Consider the following 26,209-nt stretch of genomic DNA (forward strand, 5'->3'; position numbering starts at 1 on the left):
CCTTGCCTTGCCTTGCCTCGCCTCGCCTTGCCTCACCTCACCTCACTCTGTCTTTATTTCTGTTGCTCTGCCTTGCCTCGCCTCACCTCGCCTCACCATGAATTGCCTTCCCTTGCCTTGCCATGCCGTGCCTTGCATTGCCTCGCCTCGCGTCGCCTCGCCTCTCCTCACCTCGCCATGACTTACCTTCCCTTGCCATGTTTTGCCTTGCCTTGCCTTTCATTGCCTCGCATCACCTTGCCATGCCATTCCTTCCTTTGCCACGTCTTGTCTTTCCTTGCCTTGACTTGTCTTGCCGTGTCTTCCCTTGCCTTGCCATGCCTTGCCTAGCCTTGCCTTGCCTTGCCTTGCCTGGCCTTGCCTTGCCTTGCCTGGCCTTGCCTTGCCTTGCCTTGCCTGGCATGGCCTGGCCTGGCCTTCCCTTGCCTTGCCTTGCCTTGCCTGGCCTTTCCTGGCCTAGCCTGGCCTGGACATGCCTTGCCTTGGCTAGCATTGCCTTGCCTGGCCTTGCATTGCCTTGGCTTTCCTTGCATTTCCTTGCCTGGCCTGGCCTGGCCTGGCCTGTCATGGCCTTGCCTGGCCTTGCCTTGCCTTGCCTTACCTTGAGTTGCCTTGCCTTTCCTTGCCTTGCCATTTCTTGCCTTGCCTTGCCTTGCCTTCCCTAGCCTTGCATTGTTTTCCCTTGCTTTGCCTTCCTTTGTCTTGCATTGCCTTGCCTTGCCTGGCCTTGCTTGACACAGATCTCTTGCTGTGTCATGTGCACTTGCCAGTTACTGAGGAAAGTATCCATGGGCTGGGAAAGGAAACAGCACAGGAGGGAATTTTTAGCTAATTGTTGCTCTTCCTGGTAAAACCTGTTGGGCTCTAGCATCTTGTTCCATATTTTCCGTGGTAACTGGAATGGTTTTCATTATTAAAAAAAGTATTTCATTTTCTACTTCCCTGTGTTCCAGGAGAAACAGCAACAAGGGCCTCCCCTTGTGCCACAGCTTGTGACACTGGGCAAGACGTGACAAGGAAAACAGATGGGCTGGTACTTGTGGAGAAGCCTGTGGGCTGTAGAGCTTCATCAGGGACAAGGACAGGTTTCTGTGTAAGCACTGACTCAGTTCAGCCCAGCTGTGCTGTAGTGAAGAGCAGCACCCCTCGCTGCCCTGTGTGGAGTCGGGGCTGGGGTGCGTGCTCCCCACCCCTTCTCTCCTGCCTCCTTTGTCTGCAGTGAAACAGAAACTCGGTTCTCTGAAGAAATTCTTTCCTGTGAGGGTGGTGAGACACTGGAACGTGTTTCCCAGAGAAATCCCGCGTGCTTCTTGTGAAACTGTTTAGGATTGCTGAAAGAATCACTTCCACACATACCAGCAAAAGTGATTTTAATGTGAATTTCTAAAAGCAGGATTCCTCAGGATTTGGTGGCGAGGCCCCACTCCGCCATCTACAAAAAGAGATTGTGTCAGACTCGGCAAGGATTTATCCAGGACTGGATTCAAGTGATTTATACAGCATTGAACTGAAATCATGTGTATAGAAACTGCGAACAGAAAGGAATAAGGGAGACCCTCTTGTTGAGTCACGAGGTTCAGATTGGATCTCTTTGCTTTCTAAGCTCCCTCTCTGAGAGCAGTCTGAGTGCAGCTGGATTCCATCTTAGTCTCAGGCCTGGTATTCATCTAAAGGATCACAAATGCCAGCTAGCAGCAGTTTGCATTTGTAAACTCAATCACAGGATTTCTAACAGCACTTGATCACTGAAGCTAATATACACGCGCTTGCAATTAAATATCCAACCTAACACAACACACTGAGATGGAGCTAGATGGCTGTGCACAGATCTAGATGCATCCCTATGCTAAAGCTGCCCTTGGTGCAGTGAAAAGTAAAAGCAGAGCACAATACTCACAGCAGCTCTGGAAGCAGTCCTCAGCAGGTGAAGGGCTGAGTGTCAGTGAGCAGCAGGATCGGCCCAGCCAGATAATCTCCCTATTAGCTAAACTGGAGAGTTTAGGGGGCTCTCAGAGATGCCTCACTATGAGGGAGATGCCGCTCACAGCACACTGCGGTCCAGGAGAGCTCAAAGGATCTCTCTCTTGGCACCACCAGTTGTAGGGTCGTCAGGTGACGGGCTTTAGTCATCAGTCAGATTTCATCCTGGCCACAATTCTGTGTCGGTTTCAACAGTGCACAACAGCTCTGTTGCAGGCTGTCAGGGAATGACTGATCAACCTGAAAGAGCTCCTGGGATGAGCAGGGAGTATCCGACTTTCCTGATCTCTGTGGGCTGCTCCCACCTTGGCCAGGGAACCAGAGCTCCTGGTGCAGCCAGGGAGCAGCCAGCATCCAACTCCTTGCACTGTGCAAAGGCTGGGGCCTAACAGGAACTCCTGGGGAAGCAGAGGGCTCCAGGAAATGGGGGGGAAGTGCATCAGCACATTCCACCCCGTAACTAAAGTCAGTCCATCTTTCTCAGAGTGCTGTGCTCACCTCTTGCTGCTGTGCCAACAAAGAGAGTAGTGCTGAATTCCAGTTATAAATTGAGGGCAATGTCTGGTTGCTTTACTCAATTGTTAAGAATTTCTTAAATGGGTTTAAGTACAATTATATATATGGACAGGTTTCTGCATCAGCATAACTTGTTCAGCTGATTTCTATGCTCAAATGTATAGCAGAATGTTTAACAGCAAACAGAATAGGATATAAATTAGTGAAATTAAGGTAGGATGTAAAATTCAACTTTAAAGCCCCAGTTGCGGTTGGTGACCATCCAACCAGAGTATCCTACCAGAGATGTTCTCATGCTCAGTGTGTGGACTTGCCAGAGATAGGTTTGGTTGGACTCAATGTTCTCAAAGGGCCATTTTCAAATTAATTGATTGATTGTAAGAAATGAAGATTTTTAGCCTTAAATCTTTGTATCATCAGGCTGTTTCCCATGGTGTTTCTCTGGAGCCCCAGGGAGCCCTGGAAGGAGCCCAGTGGGGCAGAGGCAGAGCCACCTTGGGCTGGGCCTCTGCAGCTGAGCTGGGACCGAGGGGAGACCTGTGAGACACAGGGAGCTTAAAGGCACTTGGCAGTGGAGGATGCTGAGGAGGAGGAGGAGGAACCTTCTGAAGGAGAAACCTTCCCAGCCCTGTTTGTGGTAAGGCACTGGGTGCAGGGCAATGCAGCTGCAGTTTCTCTCTGTAGATAAGGAGGAGGATGTGCTGCAGAGCAGGGCTTCCCCTGCACCATGCAGGGACAGGACAAGGCAGGTCCCTTGTGCCAGGGCTGGCTGCAGGGTGTGAATGTGGGTGTGCAGCCAGGGGTGCCCAGCGCTGCCCTTGCAGCAGGGTCCCTGCAGCCCAAAGGCTGTGTGCAGGGGCAGGGACTCTGCTGCCTGCCAGGGTCAGCACTCAGCCTGCCCGGGAGCTCCCCATGGAGCTCGGGGGGAGCTGAGGGGAAAGGAGAAACCCCTGAGAGGGAAGGGAAGTGCTGGGTGGGTGACGCTGCTCCAATCTGCCATCACTCTGAGCACTTCTTCAGAGGGTCCTTCTGAAAGACACTGAGGCATCATTTACCTGATAGGGAAGGATGCTGAGCTTTGATGATTTTCCCTCTTGGTGGGCAGGTTGGGCAGTGGGAGCTGGGAATTTTCTTCTCTGCTTTGAGGGAGGCACCGAGAGTCTTGTGAGGGCTCGTGTGAGCTGCTCCTGAGCCCCTACACAGGCAGGGGTGTGCAGGGCAGAGCTGAGCACACAGCCCATGGCATGGGCTCTGGGAGCACTGAGAGGGAGCAGAGCTGGGCACAGAGCAGCAGCTCCTGGCAGGGACAGCTCCAGGCAGCAGAGACATGGGCAGGGAGTGGATTGAAAGTGCAGCCCAGCCCTGGGGAGGGTGCGTTCAGGCAGCTCTCTTGGGGTCTGGCACTGGAGGTGGCTGCTGGCCGTGCTCTGCTGCCCACAGCCCTTTGCTTCTCAGCGTGAGAGCTCTGTGGACTGTCCTTTGAAACTGTTCTCCCCTGCTCTCAGCACAGGACAGATGTTTGTGGGTGTTCTTAAGATCAATTTGTGTGAAGGCACCTTACAGGCAGTGCAAGTTTGAGCAGAGGGCAAGTGGGAGAGGACTGATGGACACTGCAGCTCTCTTGGTTCTGCAAAGAACTGAGACTTTTTGCCTGATGCAATGCTCTTCTGATTGTACCTAGGAAGAAGCCTCAGCAGTGTAATGACGTGAATGGCAACGACGCTGAACCTCTCCTCTCCTGCTAAAATGTGCTCAGTTGTGAATGTGTAAACTGAACTTCTGTATCTGACATCCCTCCTGTCCTAACCTGTCACTGCCTTTTTCTCCTCTGACACTGCCCCATGCCCAGAGGCAGCAGATGTCCAACGGCAGCTCCATCACCCACTTCCTCCTCCTGCCATTCTCACACACGCGGGAGCTGCAGCTCTGCCACTTCTGGCTCTTCCTGGGCATCTCCCTGGCTGCGCTCCTGGGCAACGGCCTCATCATCACCAGCACAGCCTGCGACCAGCGCCTCCACACCCCCAGGTACTTCTTCCTCCTCAACCTCTCCCTGCTGGACCTGGGCTGCATCTCCACCACTGTCCCCAAATCCATGGCCAATTCCCTCTGGGACACCAGGGCCATCTCCTACACAGGCTGTGGTGCACAGCTCTTTTTCGTTGTCTTTTTCATTTCAGCAGAGTATTCTCTCCTCACTGTCATGTCCTACGACCGCTACATGGCCATCTGCAAGCCCCTGCACTATGGGACCCTCCTGGGCAGCAGAGCTTGTGTCCACCTGGCAGCAGCTGCCTGGGGCAGTGGCTTTCTCACTGCTCTTCTGCACACGGCCAATACATTTTCACTGCCCCTGTGCCGAGGCAATGCTGTGGAGCAGTTCTTCTGTGAAATCCCCCAGATCCTCAAGCTCTCCTGCTCACACTCCTACCTCAGGGAAGTTGGGCTTCTTGTGGTGGGTGTCCTGATTGCTGTTGGCTGTTTTGTTTTTATTGTGGGGTCCTATGTGCAGATCTTCAGGGCCGTGCTGAGGATGCCCTCTGAGCAGGGTACGCCGCAAAGCCTTTTCCACGTGCCTCCCTCACCTGGCCGTGCTTTCCCTCTTTGTCAACACTGCTGTCTTTGCCTACCTGAAGCCCCCCTCCATCTCCTCCCCATCCCTGGATCTGGTGGTGTCTGTGCTGTACTCGGTGGTGCCTCCAGCAGTGAACCCCCTCATCTACAGCCTGAGGAACCAGGAGCTGAAGGATGCTGTGAGGAAGCTGGTGACCAGATGTGATTCAGCAGATATACGCTGCTTGCTTTACCCTGGAAAGGGTTTCCAGTGTAGGTCATGACAGGCCATGTCTGTCTTTCCTGCTTTACATTTGTTTTCCTATTTCAATTTGTGATGATGTTGTCTTCATAGAAATGTCAGTTTTCATCTCCTCCTAATTAAGTTGCCACTCGTGTTGTGTGACCCACAGACTTTGTGTCACTCTGGTCTCTGATTGTATTTAAGGGAAATAAATGATCCTGCAGCAACTTCTTCTCTGTGATATGTCCTCACATGTCAGGAATGAAGGGGAATGAAAGCAGCTTTCTGGCTGCTCCAGTTCTGGGACGGCTGCTCTGTGCCTGCAGCAGGAAGAGCTGTTGAGGAGCCCAAGGGCCAGGGCTGTTGTGCTGGTGTGGGGAGATGGGATGGCATGGGTGGGGGGGGGGGTGTCCTGGGCAGGAGAGCAGGGGACACAGGAGTCCCTGCAGGGAACTCCCTGCAATGGCCCAGGCTGGGGCTGCCTGGCTGAGAACAGCCCATGGGAAAGGTCTGGGTGGGCAGGAGCTGGACAGGAGGCAGCAAGGGAGGACAGCAGCATCGTGGGCTGTATGAGCAGGAGCACGGCAGAAGAACAAGGGAAGGGATGATCTAGAATCCTCCATGCAGGCTTCAGATCCCCAGTTCAGGAGTGGGTTTAATAATGGGCCCTCAGGTCAGGAGATACTAGGGCACAGTGCCTGTGGGGAGAGTCTGGTGGAGCTGGGCTTCTCCAGTCTGGAGAAGGGAAACCTGTCCTTGTCCCTGATGAAGCTCTACAGCCCACCAGCTTCTCCACAAAGTACCAGCCCATCTGTTTTTCTTGCCCAGTGTCACAAGCTGTGGCACAAGGGGAGGCCCTTGTTGCTGTTTCTCCTGGAACACAGGGAAGTAGAAAATGAAATACTTTTTTTAATAATGAAACCCATTCCAGTTACCACAGAAAATATGGAACAAGATGCTAGAGCCCTACAGGTTTTACCAGGAAGAGCAACAATGAATTAAAAATTCCCTCCTGTGCTGTTTCCTTTCCCAGCCCATGGATACTTTCCTCAGTAACTGACAAGTGCACATGGCACAGCAAGAGATCTGTGTGTCTGCTGCACATGAAGGTGAACAGTTCCTTTTGGTGTTAGAGCTGTAGAGTCACATTTATTTCCAAAGCAACTCAACCATGGACCAAGGAAACAGGCAGGGAATTTTCAGCTGTACCTGCAGTGCCCTGCAAAGGCAAGGCAAGTCAGGGCCAGGATGAGCAAGGCAAGGCAGGGCAAGGCGAGGCAAGGCGAGGCATGGAAAGGCAGAGCAAAACAAGCTATGGCAAGGCAAGGCAAGGTAAGGCAAGGCCAGGAAGGGAAGGGCAGGGCCGGGCAGGGTAAGGCAGGGCACGGCAAGGAAGTTCAAGGCAGATCAAGGCAAGGCAAGGCAATGAAAGGCAAGTCAGGTCAAGGCACGGCAAGGCAGGGTAAGGCAGGGTGAGGCAGTTCAAGGCAGATGAGGGCAAGGCAAGGCAAGGTAAGGCAAGGCAATGCCAGGAAAGGCAAGGCAAGGCAATGCCAGGAAAGGCAAGGCAAGGCAAGGCAATGAAAGGCAAGGCAAGGCAAGGCAAGGGAGTAAGGCCAGGTCAGGCTAGAGCAGGCCAGGCAAGGCAAGGCGATGCGAGGCAAGGCAGGGCAAGGCGACGTGAGGCAAGGCGAGGAGAGGTGAGTCGAGCCGAGGCAAGGCATTGCAAGGGAAGGAAACTCCTCACGAGGCGAAATGAGGTGAGGAGAGGGGAGGTGAGGTGAGGTGAGGCAAGGCCATGCAAAGCAAGACCAGGAAAGGCAAGGCATTGCAAGGGAAGGAAAGGCATGGCAAGGCAACGCAAGGCAAATCAAGGCAAGGCAAGGCAAGGCAAGACAAGGCAAGGCAAAGCAACGAAAGGCAAGGCATGGCAAGGCATGGCAAGGCAAGGAAAGGCAAGGCAAAGCAAAGGAATGCAAGGCAAGGGAAGGGAAGGCAAGGGAAGAAAAAGCAAGGCATGGCAAGGGAAAGAAAAACCTGGCGATGCAAGGGGAGGCGAGGCAAAGCAATGCAAGGCAAGGCAAGGAAAGGCATGGCGAGGTGAGGCAATGGGAGGCGATGCGAGGCAAAGCAAGGTAAGGCGAGGTGAGGCAAAGCAAGGTAAGGCGAGGAAAGGTGTCGTGGTTTAAATCCAGTCAGGTAATTCGCTCGCTTACTTCCCCCCCCTTTCTTGCCCTCCCCCTGCTCTCGAAGGGACGGAGAGGAGAATCGAAAAGAATGCAACTCCCACGGGTTGAGATAAGAACAGTTTAGTAACTAAGGTATAACACAAATCACTACTGCTACCACCAATGATAATAATGATAAAGGAAATAACAAGGGAAGAGAATACAACACCTCACCACCAGCCGACAGATAACTTGCCCCCCCTCAGCCCGACCAAGCACCGACCCATACCTCCTCCAACCCTGCAGTCTCCCAGCCCTTCCGGCTAACTCCCAGGCCATTTCAGGCCAGGCAGGGCGAGGCTAATTGAGGCAAGGTGAGGCAATGTGAGGCAATTCCGGCAAAGCAAGGCAAGGCAAGGCAAGGCAAGGCAAGGGAAGGAAGGGCATGGCAAGGCATGGCAAGAAAAGGGAAAGCAAGGCAAGGCAAGGGAAGGCAAAGCTAGGCGAGGCAAAGCCAGGCAAGGCAAGGGAAGGAAAGAACTGTTGTGGTTTAAAACCAGTCAGGCAGCTCGTTCACTCACTCCCCCTCTTCTTTCCTGCCCCCTACTCCCAGACGGACAGAGAGGAGAATCGAAAAGAATGCAACTCCCATGGGTTGAAATAAGAACAGTTTAGTAACTAAGGTCTAACACACATCACTACTGCTACCACCAATAATAATAATAATGATAAAGGAAATAACAAGGGAAGACAATACAACATCTCACCACCAGCCGACTGATAACTCACCCCCCCAGCCTGACCAAGCACCGTCTGATACCTAGTCCAACCCGGCAGTCCTCTAGCCCTTCCGGGTAACTCCCTGTTACATCCTGGGCATGACATGATGTGGCTTGGAATACTTCTTTGGCCTCTTTGGGTCAGTTGTCCTGGCTCAGACTCCTCCCGGATTCCCCTCCTCCCTGGCAGATCATGAGGCTCAGAAAGTCCTTTGTCAGACCAAAACATTTGTGCAGAAACTAAAAACATTGGTGTTATCAGCTCTGTTCCCAGGCCACCGTGCTACACCAGCTACTAAGAAGGAGAAAAATGACTGCTACTGCTAAAGCCAGGACACTTGCCAATGACCTTTCTAAGATTCCCCTAAGACCCCTCTATGACCCCTCAAGGAGTCCTCTATGACTCCTCTAAGACTCCTCAATGACACCCCTATGACTCCTCTATGATGCCCCTATGATGCCTCTATGATTCCTCTATGACTCCACTATGACTCTAAGACATCTCTATGACTGTAAGACTCTTCTATGTCTAACTTCTCCATGACTCACTCCCCTACAATTCCTCTAAGACTCCCCTATGACTCCTAGATGACTCTACTATGACTCATAGATGACTCCTCTACAACTCCTCTATGAATCAATGACACTGTGACTCCCCTAAGACTCCTCTAAGACTCCACTATTACTCTCTATGACTCCTCTATGACGCGTCGATGACGCGTCTATGAAGCCTCTATGACTCCTCTATAATGACTCTATGATGTCTCTATGACACCTCTATGACTGCTCTATGAATCTATGACACTAGGACTCCTCTATTCTTCCAATATGACTCCCCTATGACTCTTCTTTGACTCCACGATGACTCCTGTATGACTCCTGTATGAGTCCTGTATGAGTTCTTGATGACTCCTCTCTGAATCTGTGATACTATGACACTTCTAAGACACCTCTATGACTGCACTAAGATGCCTCTATGACCCCTCTATGACTCCACTATGACCCCTCTATGACCCCTCTAAGACGCTTCTATGACCCCCTATGACTCCACTATGACCCCATTACGACCCCTCTATGACCTCTCTATGACTCCACTATGACCCCTCTATGACCCATCTGTGACTCTTCTATGAATCCTCTATGACTCCACTATGACTCATCTATGACTCCTCTATGACTCTTCCATGTCTCCTCTACGACACCTCTACGAATCCTCTGCCATTCCTCTATGATTCCTCTACAACTCCTCTACAATTCCTCTACAATTTCTCTATGACACTATGACTCCTCTTTGACACCACTATGACTCCACTGTAACTCCTTTATGACTTCTGTATGAGTCCTTGATGACTCCTCTATGGCTCCTCTATCAATCTATGATACTATGACTCCACTATGACACCTCTATTAATTTTCTATGGCTCCTCTCTGACTCCTCTATGACACCTCTGTCACTCCTCTATGACTCCTATATGACTCCTGTATGACTCCTCTACGACTCTATGACTCCTCAAGGACTCCACTATGACTCTTCTGTGACTCCAACATGACTACTCTATGTCTCTTCTATGAATCCTCTATGACTCTATGACTCCTGCATGACTACTCTATGACTCCTCTATGACTCCTGTGTGACTCCTCTATGACTCTTCTATGACTCCACTATGACTGATCTATGATTCCACTATGACTCCTCTATGACACCTCTAAGAATATATGACGCTATGTCTCCTATATGACTCCACTACAACTCTTTTATGACTTCTCTATTTCTCCTCTATGACTCCACTATGACTCCTCTATGACTCCTCTTTAGCTCTATGATACTATGACTCCTCTATGACTCCTACATTACTCCACTATGACTTCTATATGACTCCACTAGGACTCCTCTGTGACTCCTACATGACTCCACTATGACTCCTCTATGACTCCACTATGATTCCTCTATGACTCCTCTTTGACTCCACTATGACTTGTCTATGACTCCACCATGACTCCTTTATGATTCCACTGACTCCTCTATGACTCTTCTATGAATCTATGACACTATGTCGTCTATATGACTCCACTATGACTCTATCATGATTCTCTGTTACTCCTCTATGACTTCACTATGACCCCTCTATTACTCCTCTATGACATCTGTACTGTTTTTGACTCTTCTATGACTCCTCTATGATTCCTGCATGATTCCTCTATGACTCTATGACTAAAAGACTCCTCTATCACTTCTCTATGACTCCTCTATGACTTCTCTATGATCCCTCCAAGGCGGCCAGAAGTGATGAAGATCGTTGGAAGAAGTAAACGACCCTCAGAGACCACCACCACAATTCTGTACGCATGGGGGGAACTTTCTGGAAAATGATGTAATCCATATGTAGCCTTATGAATATGTATGTATGCCCAGGGACTATGAAAGGACGGCTTGTGTGGCAATTGAGAGACACATGCTAGGACGAGCAATCCCCTGTGTCTCCTGGCACCGCAATAAAGAATACCTGCTTGTCAGCTTGAAAACTTTGTTGGTGAGTTTGTTCCTGGAGTTTTCTCTGAGATCACCTTGCACACACAGAGCCGTGCACTGCAGCAGCAGCGTCTCTCTGGCCTCCTGCTGCCACTGTCAGAGGCTAGAGGCACCTCAGCCCTGCGGTGTTGTTGACCTGGTCTGACCTCACCTGGGGATCCAGCGCCCAACATTCCTGACTCATGGTGGCACTGCTGGCTCTGCGGATACAGGGACAGGCGAAGGGCCCTGGCTGATGCTGCTCCTTGTGTTGTTGTGGTGGCTGCGGAGGTGACAGCCCCGGAGCAGGCACCTGCATCTCCTGGTGCCTGGGATGTCCCTGGTGGCTCCTCAACTGTTGGAGCTGCCTCTGCTGACACAAGCGCTTCACCCTCCTCTTTGTCCACCCACCCAGGCTGCAATGGCTTCCCTTGGGTACAGCAGCGTTGAGGGAGACCGTGCCAAGAGCTGTGCTGAAGCTGAGGGAAACCACATCCACTCTTTGCCTCCTCACACACAACTGCAGGCTCTCAGCTTGGCCAGGCAGCAGTTACCCTTCGGACAGCTTTTAGGTGCCCAGAGGTGTCACCCAAGAGGACTTTGATGCGGGCACACGCCTCACCAAAGGCAGCTTGTACAGCCTGGGCTCCCCTGGGTTGCCCTTGGCACCTTTATCAAAGGTAACTGCAACATGTCCTTGTCCTCCCTCCCAAGAGACCTCTGCCAATCCAATGGCCAATCCAATGCTGATCTTCCCCTGTAACTGCACTGCCACTGTCCTGCCTGTTACACCGCGTCCTTCATTCCTCTCATCTTTCGTAGATTTTCCTTTCAAATAACCCTTTCAAATAACTTCTATCAGATGCCCTTTGTAATCTTCCTGCACTCGGAAACCTCCCCAGTTCCCTGGAAGACAATCTGGAAGACTTGACAAAAACTACACAGTGAGACATGGCTCATCAGGGTTTAATGAGTCCCATGGTGTATTTGGGCTGAGGCTGTGAACCTCAGGTGCTGAGAGGAGACTGAGGAAACCTCTCAAGAAGTCCAACTCAGAAACAAAGCCCCAAGTGCCTTCAGCATTAATGGGCCCCACTGAGGGCTGTTGCTGACAAAGCCTCCCCAGGGTCTCGTTAAAGCAAGTAACTGCAGGCTGTGATTACAGGGAGACAAAGGCAAAGTGCAGGTGTCTGATGGTGAGAAAACCCTTGGTTTGTTTGATGATGCAGAAAGGCCAAGCCCTGACCACAGCCCTTGGAGAAGCAGAGCCTGAAATCCTGAGGATGAAAGTTCTCCTCATAGGCCTTGATGAAAGAGGCAACTGCCATAGCCCAGGGCACAGAGGCCTTTTGCTCTTTTGGGCCTTTCAGCCATGCCAGAACCCTGTCATCTCTGCTGCAGGCTGTCCTACACTGGCCCATGCCTGCACCTCTTTCCCTTCAGGCTGTTGACCCCCATCTTGCTTTCCCACCTAGCTCTCACCTGCACTTCTGTACCTTCAGTCCCATCTCTGCACCCATGGCTGTCTGTTCCTTGAAACACAAAGCCATGGGCTGAGCCAGACTCCCTCTGGGTGACCTCTTGCACCACAAGTCCACCTTTTGAGAGACATTTCTCTTTCCTAACTTTGAGTCTGAACCTTCCAAGCTGCACTTTGCAGAGGTTTCCTTCTCTTCCTGCTAGCAAGAAAAACTACATCATCTCTGACGCCACATTTCAAGTAGCTGTAGGCTGCTACTATAGTGTCAATTCAAGAGATGCATTGAACATCCCTCAGCAAGCGGATCTAAAGGGGAGGGCGCATTCAGGCAGCTCTCTTGGGGTCTGGCACTGGAGGTGGCTGCTGGCCATGCTCTGCTGCACGCAGTCCTCTGCTTCTGCCCATGAGAGCTCTGTGACCTGCCCTTTGAAACCGTGCTGCCCTGCTCTCCGCACAGGACAGATGTTTCTGGGGGTTCTTAAGATCAGTTTGTGTGTGAAGGCATCTTACAGGCAGTGCAAGTTTGAGCACAGGGGAAATGGAAAGGACTGATGTATGCTGCAGCTCCCCTGGCTCTGCGCTAAGCTTCAAAGAGCTGAGAACTTCTCCCTGTTTCAATACTCTTCTGATTTTCTTTCAAAGAAATAATGTTTTATACCCCCCAAAACAACCTCAGCAGTGTTAAGCCAGTAAATAAATAACAGAGACAAAATGATTCTAAGGCCATGCTGAGCTTCAGTTGTACAGCCCACATGCATCCAAATCATGAGTACATGTAGAAAACTTTACAGCCAAGTTGGATTTCATCTGACATGCGTTGTGCAAAGCAGAGCTGGACTTCACTGCTTCAGAGCAAAGGTGACTCCCATCCAATCCAGCCTTGAACATTGCCAGGAATGGGGCAGCCACAGCTTCTCTGGGCACCCTGTGCCAGTGTCCCACCACCCTCAAAGGGAACAACTTCCTCCTAAAGTCAAGCTAAATCTCCCTTTTTTTCAGGTTAAAGCCATTCCCCCTTGTGCTGTCATGGCAATAACTTGTAATACGGGGAGGCTCCAGCAGCAGCGCAGGACAGACGTGGCTGTGGACTTGTACCTGTACCTGTACGCTGCTCTTCTCCGTCCTGGCCCTAGTCCTCACCTCCATCTTCAAGAGGCTGCGGGGAGCTGAGGGGGAGCGGGCGAGGGAGCCAGCAGCGGTCGAGCTGGCCCGGGAGAGCAGCCCCGGGACCAAGAGGTGGGGGGAGCGGGGCTGGAGGTCGGCAGGCAGCGGCTGCTGGTGGGGGATGTCAGGGCTGTCGAGGGGTAGAAGGAGGTGGCTGCAGAGCAGCGGGAGAAGGCGGTGGAGGAGCCGAGACCCGTGACCGAGCCCAGCCCCACGACGGCCGAGAGCATTCCCTGGAAGCTGCCAGGCGAGCCCCAGGAGGATGCAGGAGACCACGCAGCATTTCCCAGCAAGGCAGAGGAGGAAGAGCTGGACTCAGGAAAAGGGAAGCTGGTGGTGGGAGTGCCGGCAAGCACAGCAGCTACCCCAGCCCCAGTGACAAGTACAGCAGCATCGTTTGAGAGGTCTGAAGGTTTTGAATGGCCTTTGGGTACCCTTGGGACCTGCCTGCTGATTGTGGTGGGGATCAGCATGTTGGCACACACACAGACTGTGTTTTACCCACCACCATTTTGTCTGATCTCAAAAGTTAAGCAGAGTCGGGTTTGGTTCTTGTCTAGGGTTAGATGACGAAATAGGAGCACCGAGAGATTTTCCCCAAGGCTGTACAGTCATGAGTGGCAGGGTGTGTGGGACAGTATGGGCAAGTATCTAGTCCACTGGGCCCCTTCAGTGCTTTGGAAGCATCGGAGATGGAAGGCAGCTGTATGGAGGCACCAGCAACAAGCTGCAGAAATTGCTGAAGGGGACAGTGAATTATTTTGAGCCTGGTGGGCCCATGGCACTTCAGGCCATCAGGGCAGAGATGCAACATAGAGATGGACTCATGATGGAGGGGTGGACTTAGCAGTGGACGCTATTGCCCAGGTGATTCATGTGTGTGAACACTGCACACAGCCTCTCCTGTTCTGAAAGACTGTTATAAGAGGTGAAACCCGGTATCATGGACCGAATGGACTCAGCAGCTTTATAGGGATTGGTCCATGCGCTAAGAAATGATCTCTTTCTCACTGTCTGTGTGTATATATGGATGTATATATGTAAGAGCAATGGCACATTGAAAATGTAGGATGTGAGCAGGACGTGAATGGTATGCAATCAGGGCTGGATACTGGTTTAGCAGTAGCAGTCATATTTCTCCTTCTTAGGAGCTGGTTCAGCGTTGTGTTTAGACTTTCGACCTGGGAGCAGAGCTGATAACACCAATGTTTTTAGTTTTTGCAAAGTCATGTTTACTCTGACCAAAAACTTTGTGAGCCTCATGCTCTGCGAGGGAGGAGGGGAAGCCGGGAGGAAGCAGAGACAGGACACCTGACCCAAACTGACCAAAGAGGTATTCCATACCACCACATGTCATTCCCAGGATGTAACTGAGAGTTACCTGGAAGGGCTAGGACTCCAGGTTAGAGGAGGTATTGGTCGGTGCTTGGTCAGGCTGCGGGGCGAGTTATCAGTCGGTCGGTGCTGAGGTGTTGTATTCTCTTCCCTCGTTACTTCCTTTATCATTATTATTATTGGTGGTAGCAGTAGTGATTTGTGTTATTCCTGAGTCAGTAAACTGTTCTTATCGCAACCAGTGGGAGTTGCATTCTTTTCGATTCTCCTCTCCTTCCCTCTGGAAGTAGGGGGAGGGCAGGAAGGGGGGGAGTGAGTGAACGAGCTGCCTGACTAGTTTTAAACCACGACACTTGCCTTGCCTAGCCTTGCCTGACTTGGCCTGGCCTGGCCTTGCCTTGACGTGCCGTCCTTCCATTGCCTTGCCTTGTAATGCCTTGCCTTGCATTGCCTGGCCTTGCCTGGCTTGGCCTTGCCTGGCATTTCGCTGCCTGGCCTTGTCTTGCCTTGCCTGTCCTTGCCTGTCCTTGCCTTGCCTTGCCTTGCCTTGCCTGGAATCGCCTTGCCTTGCCTGGCATTGCCTGGCATTGCCTTGCCTTGCATTGCCTTGCCTTGCCTTGCCTGGCCTGGCCTGGACTGGCGTAGCCTGGCCTTGCCTGGCCTTGCCTGGCCTTGCCTTGTCTCTCCTTGCCTTGCATTGCCTCGTCTTGCACTGAATTGCCTTTCCGTACCTTCCATTGCTTGACTGTCCTGGCCTAGCCTGGCCTTTCCCCTGCTTGACGTGGCCTGTCCTGGCCTTGCAGGGCTTGCCTTGACTTGTCTTGCCCTTCCTGGGCTGGCCTGGCCTTGCCTTGCATGGCCTTGCCTTGCCTTGCCCTGCCTTGCATTGCTTTGCCTTGCCCTGCCTTGCATTGCCTTGCCTTGCCCTGCCTTGCATAGCCTTGCCTTGCCTTGCCTTGCCTTGCTTTGCCTTGCATTGCCTTGCCTTGCCTTGCTTTGCCTTGCCTTGCCTTGCTTTGCCTTGCATTGCCTTGCCTTGCCTTGCTTTGCCTTGCCTTGCCTTGCTTTGCCTTGCATTGCCTTGCCTTGCCTTGCCTTGTCTTGCCTTGCTTTGCCTTGCCTTGCCTTGCCTGCCCTTTCTTTGCCTTACCTTGCCTGGCCTTGCCTTGCCTTCCCTTGCCTTGCCTTGCCTTGCCATGCCTGGCCTGGCGTTGCCTGTCCTGGTCTGGCCTTGCCTGTCCTTGCCTTGCCTTGCCTGTCCTTGCCTTGCATTTCCTTGCCTTCCCTTGCCTTGCCTCGCATCGCCTTGCATTGCCTCTCATTGACTTGCCCGGCCTGGAATGGCCTTGCCTTTCCTTGCCCTGCCTCACCTTGCCTTGCCTTCCCTTGCCTTGCCATGTCTTGCAATGACTTTCCTTCCCTTGCCATGCCATGCCTTGCCTTCCCTTGCCATGCCATGCCTTGCCTTCCCTTGCCTTGCCTCACCTCGCCTCGCCTGGCTTCACCAGGACTTTCCTTCCATTGCCATGCCTTGCCTTGCCTTGCCTTCACATTGCCTTGCCTCTCCTAGCCTAGCCATGCCTTTCCTTCCCTTGCTTTTTCTTGCCTTGCCTTGCCAGGACTTGCCTCGCCTTGCCTTGCCTTGCCTTGCCTTGCCTCATCTCACCTCGCCTTGCCTGGCCTTAAATGGCCTTGCCTTGCTTTTCCTTGGCTGACTTTGCCTTGCGTTGCCTCGCCTCGCCATTTCTTTCCTTCCATTGCCTTGCCTTGCTTTCCCTTCCCTTGCCTTGCCTTGCTTTCCCTTGCGTTGCCACGCCTTTCCTTCACTTGCCTTGCCTTGCTTTCCCTTCCCTTGCCTTGCCTTGCTTTCCCTTGCGTTGCCATGCCTTTCCTTCACTTGCCTTGCCTTGCCTTGCTTTCCCTTGCCTTGCCTTGCTTTGCCTGGAATCGCCTCACATCGCCTCACCTTGCCTCGACTAGCCTCGCCCTGCCTGGCCTGGAATGGCCTTTCCTTGCCTCGCCTCGCCTTGCCTCCCCTTGCCTTGCATTGCCTTGCCTTGCCTTGCCTCGCCTCACATTGCCAAGTCTTTCTTTCCCTTGCCATGCCTTGCCTTATCTTCCCTTGCCTTCCCTTGCCTTGCCTTGCATTCCCTTGCTTTGCCTTGCCTTTCCTTGCCTTGCCATTCCTTGCCATGCCTTGCCTTGATTTGCCTTGCATTGATTTGCCTTGCCTTGCCTCACCTCTCATCGCCTCGCCTCTCCTCACGTTGTTTCACCTCGCGAGGATTTGCCTTGCCTTGCCTCAGCTCAACTCGCCTCTCCTTGCCTTGCCTGGCCTTTAATGGCCTTGCCTTGCCTTGCCTCGCCTTGCCTTGCCTCGTCGTTACTTTCCTTCCATTGCCATTCCTTGCCTTGCCTTGCCTCTCCTTGCCTCTCCTTGCCTTGCCTGGCCTTGCCTTGCCTTGCCTTGCCTCACCTCACCATTACTTTCCCTTCTTTGCCTTGCACTGCCTTGCCTTGTCTTGACTTGCCTAGCCTCGCCTTACCTTGCCTTTCCTTGCCTTGCCTTGCCTTGCCTTGCCTTGCCTTCCCTTCCCTTCCCTTGACTTGCCTTCCATTGCCATGCCTTGCCTTGCCTTTTCTTTCCTTCCCTTGCCTTGCCTCACCTTACCTCTCCTCACCTTTCCTGGACTTTAATGGCCTTGCCTTGCCTTACCTTGCCTTGCTTTGCATTGCCTTGCCTCGCCTTGCCTCACCTCGTCTTTCCTTGCCTTCCCTCTACTCGCATCACCATGCCTTGCCTTCCCTTTCCTTGCCTTTCCTTTCCTTCCCTTCCCTTACCTTGCCTCTCCTCGCCTCACTATGTCTTTATTCCTGTTGCCCTGCCTTGCCTCGCCTCGCCTCACCTCGCCTCGCCAAAACTTTCCTTCCCTTGCCATGTTTTGCCTTGCCGTTGCCCTCCATTGCCTCGCATCGCCTTGCCTCGCCATGCCATTCCTTCCTTTGCCTTGCCTTGTCTTGCCGTGTCTTCCCTTGCCTTGCCATGTCTTGCCATGCCTTTCCTTCCCTTCCCTTGCCATGCCTTGCCTTGCCTGGCAAGGCCTGGCCTGGCCTGGCTTGTCCTTCCCTTGCCTTGCCTTGCCTTGCCTGGCCTTTCCTGGCCTAGCCTGGCCTGGCCATGCCTTGCCTGGCCTTGCATTGCCTTTCCTTTCCTTGCATTTCCTTTCCTTGCCTGGCCTGGACATGCCTTGCCTTGCCTGGCATTGCCTTGCCTTACCTTGAGTTGCATTGCCTTGTCTTACCTTGAGTTGCCTTGCCTTGTCTTACCTTGCCATTTCTTGCCTTGCCTTGCCTTGCCTTCCCTAGCCTTGCATTGCCTTCCCTTGCTTTGCCTTCCTTTGTCTTGCATTGCCTTGCCTTGCCTGGCCTTGCTTGACACAGATCTCTTGCTGTGTCATGTGCACTTGCCACTTACTGAGGAAAGTATCCATGGGCTGGGAAAGGAAACAGCACAGGAGGGAATTTTTAGCTAATTGTAGCTCTTCCTGGTAAAACCTGTAGGGCTCTAGCATCTTGTTCCATATTTTCCGTGGTCACTGGAATGGGTTTCATTATTAAAAAAAGTATTTCATTTTCTACTTCCCTGTGTTCCAGGAGAAACAGCAACAAGGGCCTCCCCTTGTGCCACAGCTTGTGACACTGGGCAAGACGTGACAAGAAAAACAGATGGGCTGGTACTTGTGGAGAAGCCTGTGGGCTGTAGAGCTTCATCAGGGACAAGGACAGGTTTCTGTGTAAGCACTGACTCAGTTCAGCCCAGCTGTGCTGTAGTGAAGAGCAGCACCCCTCGCTGCCCTGTGCGGAGTCGGGGCTGGGGTGCGTGCTCCCCACCCCTTCTCTCCTGCCTCCTTTGTCTGCAGTGAAACAGAAACCATGTTCTCTGAAGAAATTCTTTCCCGTGAGGGTGGTGAGACACTGGAAAGTGTTTCCCAGAGAAATCCCCCATGCCTCTTGTGAAACTGTTTAGGATTGCTGAAAGAATCACTTCCACACATACCAGCAAAAGTGATTTTAATGTGAATTTCTAAAAGCAGGATTCCTCAGGATTTGGTGGCGAGGCCCCACTCCACCATCTACAAAAAGAGATTGTGTCAGACTCGGCAAGGATTTATCCAGGACTGGATTCAAGTGATTTATACAGCATTGAACTGAAATCATGTGTATAGAAACTGCAGACAGAAAGGAATAAGGGAGACCCTCTTGTTGAGTCACGAGGTTCAGATTGGATCTCTTTGCTTTCTAAGCTCCCTCTCCGAGAGCAGTCTTTGTGCAGCTGGATTCCCTCTTAGTCTCAGGCCTGCTATTCATCTAAAGAATCACAAATGCCAGCTAGCAGCAGTTTGCATTTGTAAACTCAATCACAGGATTTCTAACAGCACTTGATCACTGAAGCTAATATACACGCATCTGCAATTAAATATCCAACCTAACACAACCCGCTGAGATGGAGCTAGATGGCTGTGCACAGATCTAGATGCATCCCTATGCTAAAGCTGCCCTTGGTGCAGTGAAAAGTATATATGGACAGGTTTCTGCATCAACGTAACTTGTCCAGCTGATTTCTATGCTCTAATGTATAGCAGAATGTTTAACAACAAACAGAATAGGATATAAATTAGAGAAATTAAGGTGGGATGTAAAATTCAACTTTAAAGCCCCAGTTGCTGTTGCTGACCATCCAAACAGGGTATCCTACCAGAGATGTTGTCATGCTCAGTGTGTGGACTTGCCAGAGATAGGTTAATGGTTGGACTCGATGTTCTCAAAGGGCCATTTTCAAATTAATTGATTGCTTGTAATAAACGAAGATTTTTAGCCTTAAATCTTTGTATCATCAGGCTGTTTCCCATGGTGTTTCCCTGGAGCCCCAGGGAGCCCTGGAAGGAGCCCAGTGGGGCAGAGGCAGAGCCACCTTGAGCTGGGCCTCTGCTGCTGAGCTGAGACCGAGGGGAGACCTGTGAGACACAGGGAGCTTAAAGGCACTTGGCAGTGGAGGATGGTGAGGAGGAGGAGGAGGAACCTTCTGAAGGAGAAACCTTCCCAGCCCTGTTTGTGGTAAGGCACTGGGTGCAGGGCAATGCAGCTGCAGTTTCTCTCTGTAGATAAGGAGGAGGATGTGCTGCAGAGCAGGGCTTCCCCCTGCACCATGCAGGGACAGGACAAGGCAGGTCCCTTGTGCCAGGGCTGGCTGCAGGGTGTGAATGTGGGTGTGCAGGCAGGGGTGCCCAGCGCCGCCCTTGCAGCAGGGTCCCTGCAGCCCAAAGGCTGTGTGCAGGGGCAGGGACTCTGCTGCCTGCCAGGGTCAGCACTCGGCCTGCCCGGGAGCTCCCCATGGAGCTCAGGGGGAGCTGAGGGGAAGGGAACAGCCCCTGGCAGAGAAGGGAAGTGCTGGGTGGGTGACGCTGCTCCAATCTGCCTTCAATCTGAGCACTTCTTCAGAGGGTCCCTCTGAAAGACACTGAGGCATCATTTACCTGATAGGGAAGGATGCTGAGCTTTGATGTTTTTCCCTCTTGGTGGGCAGGTTGGGCAGTGGGAGCTGGGAATTTACTTCTCTGCTTTGAGGGAGGCACCGAGAGTCTTGCGAGGGCTTGTGTGAGCTGCTCCTGAGCCCCTGCACAGGCAGGGGTGTGCAGGGCAGAGCTGAGCACACAGCCCATGGCATGGGCTCTGGGAGCACTGAGAGGGAGCAGAGCTGGGCACAGAGCAGCAGCTCCTGGCAGGGACAGCTCCAGGCAGCAGAGATATGGATGGGCAGGGAGTGGGGGGAAAGTGCAGCCCAGCCCTGGGGAGGGTGCGTTCAGGCAGCTCACTTGGGGTCTGCCACTGGAGGTGGCTGCTGGCCGTGCTCTGCTGCCCACAGCCCTTTGCTTCTCAGCGTGAGAGCTCTGTGGACTGTCCTTTGAAACCATTCTCCCCTGGTCTCAGCACAGGACAGATGTTTGTGGGGGTTCTTAAAATCAATTTGTGTGTGAAGGCACCTTACAGGCAGTGCAAGTTTGAGCACAGGGCAAGTGGGAGAGGACTGATGGACACTGCAGCTCTCTTGGTTCTGCAAAGAACTGAGACTTTTGGCCTGATGCAATGCTCTTCTGATTGTACCTAGGAAGAAGCCTCAGCAGTGTAATGACATGACTGGCGACGACGCTAAACCTCTCCTGTCCTGCTAGTATGTGCTCAGTTGTGAATGTGTAAACTGAACTTCTGTATCTGACATCCCTCCTGTCCTAACCTGTCACTGCCTTTTTCTCCTCTGACACTGCCCCATGCCCAGAGGCAGCAGATGTCCAACGGCAGCTCCATCACCCAGTTCCTCCTCCTGCCATTCGCAGCCACGCGGGAGCTGCAGCTCTGCCACTTCTGGCTCTTCCTGGGCATCTCCCTGGCTGCGCTCCTGGGCAACGGCCTCATCATCACCAGCACAGCCTGTGACCAGCGCCTCCACACCCCCATGTACTTCTTCCTCCTCAACCTCTCCCTGCTGGACCTGGGCTGCATCTCCACCACTGTCCCCATATCCATGGCCAATTCCCTCTGGGACACCGGGGCCATCTCCTACACAGGTTGTGCTGCACAGCTCTTTTTCTTTCTCTTCTTCATCTCAGCAGAGTATTTTCTCCTCACTGTCACGTCCTACGACCGCTACGTGGCCATCTGCAAGCCCCTGCACTATGGGACCCTCCTGGGCAGCAGAGCTTGTGTCCACATGGCAGCAGCTGCCTGGGGCAGTGGCTTTCTCACTGCTCTTCTGCACACGGCCAATACATTTTCACTGCCCCTGTGCCGAGGCAATGCTGTGGAGCAGTTCTTCTGTGAAATCCCCCAGATCCTCAAGCTCTCCTGCTCACACTCCTACCTCAGGGAAGTTGGGCTTCTTGTGGTTGCTGTCCTGATTGTTATTGGCTGTTTTGTTTTCATTGTGGGGTCCTATGTGCAGATCTTCAGGGCCGTGCTGAGGATGCCCTCTGAGCAGGGACGCCACAAAGCCTTTTCCACGTGCCTCCCTCACCTGGCCGTGCTTTCCCTCTTTGTCAACACTGCTGTCTTTGCCTACCTGAAGCCCCCCTCCATCTCCTCCCCATCCCTGGACCTGGTGGTGTCAGTGCTGTACTCGGTGGTGCCTCCAGCAGTGAACCCCCTCATCTACAGCCTGAGGAACCGGGAGCTGAAGGATGCTGTGAGGAAGCTGGTGAATGGATGGGTTTCAGCAACCATATACTGCTTCCTTTACCCTGCAAAGGGTTTCCATATGAGAGGCCATGTCTTTCCTGCTTCAATTTGTGGTGATGTCTTCACGTAAATGTCAGTTTTCATCTCCTCCTGCTTAAGTAGCCACTCTTGTTGTCTGACACACAGGCTTTGTGTCAGTGGGGGTCTCTCATTGTATTTAAGGGAAATAAACCATCCTGCAGCAACTTCTTCTCTGTGATATGTCCTCACATGGCAGGAATGAAGGGGAATGAAAGCAGCTTTCTGTCTGCTCCAGCTCTGGGATGGCTGCTCTGTGCCTGCAGCAGGAAGAGCTCTTGGGGAGCCCAAGACCCAGGGCTGTTGTGCTGGTGTGGGGAGATGGGAAGGCATGGGGGGGCTGCAGAGCTCTCAGGGTGTCCTGGGCAGGGGAGCAGGGGACACAGGGGTCCCTGCAGGGAACTCCCCTGCAATGGCACAGGCTGGGGCTGCCTGGCAGGGAGTAGCCCATGGGAAAGGTCTGCGTGGGCAGGAGCTGGACAGGAGGCAGCGTGTGCCCTGGCAGCAAGGGAGGACAGCAGCATCATGGGCTGTATGAGCAGGAGCACGGCAGGAGAACAAGGGAAGGGATGATCTGGAATCCTCCATCCAGGTTTCACATTCCCAACTCAGGAACGCTATTGGCAAGCAGGAGTGGGTTTAGTAATGAGCCCTCAGGTCAGGAGATACTGGAGCACGGTGCCTGTGGGGAGAGGCTGGGGAAGCTGGGCTTGTCCATCCTGGAGAAGGGAAAGCTGATGGGGACCTGAGATCTTGGGAAGGGAAGGCTGTTGGGGACTGGCTGCCTGTAGCGGCAAGGAGGACATGGAGAATACAGAGCCAGGCTCCTCACCGTGGTGCCTGGTGGGAGGACAAAAGGCAGTGGGGGATAGTGACAGAGGAGAGGTTCAGTCAGGACAGAAGGAAACCTTGCTCCCATCGGCTCAGGCAAGTGCTGCATCAGGTCACCCAGAGAGGTTGTGCAGTCTCTGGCCTTGGGGATTTCCAACTCAGCCTGAATCAAGCCTTGAAGCACTTGCTCTTACCCTCTTCATGATGGGTTGGACTTGAGACCTCCTGGGGTCCCTTCCAACATCTGTTCACTTCTGATCCTACAATGATGGGCTTAGGAAAGGTCACAAAGATGCTCTAAGGGCTGGAGAACGTCTCCAATGGAAGCGGACTGAGAGATGTGGGTGTTTAACCTGGAGAAGAGAAGGCTCCAGGGAGATATCTTAGCAATCTCTCCATATCTAAGCAGGGCCTACAAGAAATGTGGAGAGGGGTTTTTGCAAGGGCCTGCAGTGACAGAACAAGGGGGAATGGCTTTAAGCTGAAAAAAGGAAGATTCAGCTTGGACATTCAGATGAAGTTGTTCCCTTTGAGAGTGGTGCAACACTGGCACAGGGTGCCCAGAGAAGCTGTGTCTGCCCCATCCCTGGCAGTGGTCAAGGCCAGGTTGGATGGAAGTCAGCTTTGCTCTGAAGCAGTGCTTTGTCCACCTCTGATGTTCACAAGGAATGACAGATGAAATCCAACTTCATTGTAAAGTTCACTACTTGTACTCATGACTTGAGTGAGTCTGGGCTGCACAAGAGAGGCTCAGCATGGCCTTAGAGTCATTTGGACTGTGCTATGTATTTACTGGCATAACACTTTTCGGTGGGGGACAGGGCTATAAAACATTCTTTGTATGACATAAAATCAGAACAATATTGAAACAGGGAGAAGTTCTCAGCTCCTTATAGCTTAGTGCAGAGCAAGGAGGGCTGCAGTGTCCATCAGTCCTTTCCCATTTGCCCTGTGCTTACAGCACTTGTATATGATGCCTTCACACACAAATTGATCTTAAGAACCCCCACAAACACCTGTCCTGTGCTGAAAGCAGGGGAGCACGGTTTCAAAGAGAAGATCATGGAGCTCTCATGGGGAGAAGCAAAGGGCTGTGTGCAGCAGAGCACGGCCAGCAGCCACCTCCAGTGCCAGACCCCAAGAGAGCTGCCTGAACGCACCCTTCCCAGGGCTGGGCTGCACTTTCAACCCACTCCCTGCCCATCCATATCTCTGCTGCCTGGAGCTGTCCCTGCCAGGAGCTGCTGCTCTGTGCCCAGCTCTGCTCCTTCTTAGTGCTCCTGGAGCCCATGCCATGGGCTGTGTGCTCAGCTCTGCCCTGCACACCCCTCCTGGCAGCAGGGCTCTACCCAGGGGCATCTCTGCCTCTGCAGGAGCCTCACACCTGGCAATCAATGGATCCATCAATGGTGAATGGAGAAACATGGTCAGCCCCTGAGGAAAGCCTTGAGAGCTTCTTAGGTCTTCAGTTAGTTACTGGTGGCAATGATCAGTGTGTAGGGAGGTGAGAGAGATGGAGGGAAGTCAGAGAGGAGCAAGGTGGTGGTTCAGGGCTTTAGCAAATCCTTACAAGCAGGACGGAGCCCAGCGATGGGGAGCAGTTGGTGTCTGTAGGTGGAGGAGGAGTAGGTGTTCCTGGAGTGTGGCTGCAGGCCCTGGACAAACCAGAGGCTATCTGAGAACTTTCCCTCATGGAACATGCCTCAGTGTGGCACATGGGGAACCCACTGCTGGGGGTGCCTGAACGCTGCTCATCATGCCCCACGAGCCCACCTTCCTGTCTCCCTCTCCTGCACTACCCAAACTTGCCTGGAATGCAGCATCCATCCCTGAGACTGGGGATTGCAGGAACCTCCTGCAGTGAGGAGTCGCTGCTGCAGGGGAGGTGCAATGCTTCTGTGAGACACTCGTGAGTGCGGGCAGAGAGCGGGGTGTGTGCAGCAGAGAGGGTGCTACAGGCAAGAAGGTGTCCCAGATGAGGTGCCCTGTCCCCAGAGCATGGGGTACCTTGCACCCAAGGACACCACCTTTCCTTTTGGCTCTTGCCAAGAAGTTCTCAATCCAGACCATTGCCTTTTCCCGCTGCTCTCCCATGGTGCTTAGTTCTCTGTACTGATGGCATCACCCATTCCTCTAGAAGCCTCCTTTAGATCAGCTTGCAGAGGGATATTCAATGCATCTCTTGAATTGACACTGTAGTAGCAGCCTACAACTAGGTGAAATGTGGCTGCAGAGGTGATGGAGGTTTTCTTGCTAAGAGGAAGAGAAGGAAACCTCTGCAAAGTGCAGCCTGGAAGGTTCAGATTCAAAGTTAGGAAAGAGAAATGTCTCTCAAAAGGTGGACTTGTGGTGACTTGTGGTCACCCAGAGGGAGTCTGGCTCAGCCCATGGCTTTGTGTTTCAAGGAACAGACAGGGATGGGTGCAGAGATGGGACTGAAGGTACAGAAATGCCTGGTGAGAGCTAGGTGGGAAAGCAAGATGGGGGTCAACAGCCTGAAGGGGAAGAAGTGCGGGCATGGGCCAGTGAAGGACAGCCTGCAGCAGAGATGGCTGAGGATTCTGGCATGGCTGGAAGGCCCAAAAGAACAAAAGGCCTCTGTGCCCTGGGCTATGGCAGATGCCTCTTTCATCAAGACCTACCAGGAGAACTTTCATTCTCAGGATTTCAGGATCTTCCCTAAGGGCTGCAGTCAGGGCTTGGCCTTCTCACCATCAGACACCTGCATTTTGCCTTTGTCTCCCTGTAATCACAGCCTCCAGTTTTTTGCTTTAAGGAGTCCCTGGGGAGGCTTTGCCAGTAACAGCCCTCAGTGGGGCCCATTAATGCTGAAGGCACTTGGGGCTTTGTTTCTGAGTTGGACTTCCTGAGAGGTTTCCTCAGCACATGAGGTTCATGGACTCAGCCCAAATACACCATGGGGCTCATTAAAACCTTTGCGTTTTGTCAAGTCTTTCAGGTTGCACAGCACATTGGAGGTTTCTGAGTGCAGGAAGATTGCAAAGAGCAGCTGATAAAAGTTCTTGTCAAGTGTTTGTTTTCATATGTTTAAGATTAGAAATTTCTGTGCCTTCTGGAATGCCCGGCACAGGGATCACAAGAACCTGCCAGGGCCCGGCCGCCTTCCGCAATGCCTGGTGAGCTTCCGCGATCCTTGCCGGAGCCAGGCAGGTCCCCTTGTGCTCAGCTCCCAGAGACAGCACCAGCAGCTGCAGAGCCCAGGGGCTGCTCCTGCCCTGACACCTTCTCAGCACCTCTGACACCAGCAGCTCCTGCACACAGAAGACTCCGGCTTCCACCCCAGCACCTCTTCAGGCAGAGCTGTGCTCCAAGCACATGAAC

At 52.8% G+C, this 26,209-nt stretch overlaps 1 protein-coding gene and 1 pseudogene across 1 annotated transcript; both read left to right on the top strand.

Annotated features, from left to right (window-relative positions):
* The first annotated feature begins 4,387 nt into the window (after nt 1-4,387).
* LOC133282175 (olfactory receptor 14C36-like) lies at nt 4,388-5,333 on the top strand (annotated as a pseudogene).
* Nucleotides 5,334-21,071: 15,738 nt separating this feature from the next.
* Nucleotides 21,072-22,088, top strand: LOC133282176 (olfactory receptor 14C36-like). The gene has a single exon (XM_061478248.1). It carries the CDS (start codon nt 21,072-21,074, stop codon nt 22,086-22,088), a length of 1,017 nt encoding a protein of 338 aa, XP_061334232.1.
* Nucleotides 22,089-26,209: the final 4,121 nt, after the last annotated feature.

Source organism: Pezoporus flaviventris, unplaced genomic scaffold, assembly GCF_033815535.1.
Source record: "Pezoporus flaviventris isolate CSIRO_AGI_PZ_B2104156 unplaced genomic scaffold, CSIRO_AGI_Pfla_v1 ptg000116l, whole genome shotgun sequence".
Taxonomy (NCBI): domain Eukaryota; kingdom Metazoa; phylum Chordata; class Aves; order Psittaciformes; family Psittacidae; genus Pezoporus; species Pezoporus flaviventris.

Coding starts and splice junctions, on each gene's coding strand:
- LOC133282176 (XM_061478248.1), top strand. CDS start 21,072: ATGTCCAACGGCAGCTCCATCACCCAGTTCCTCCTCCTGCCATTCGCA.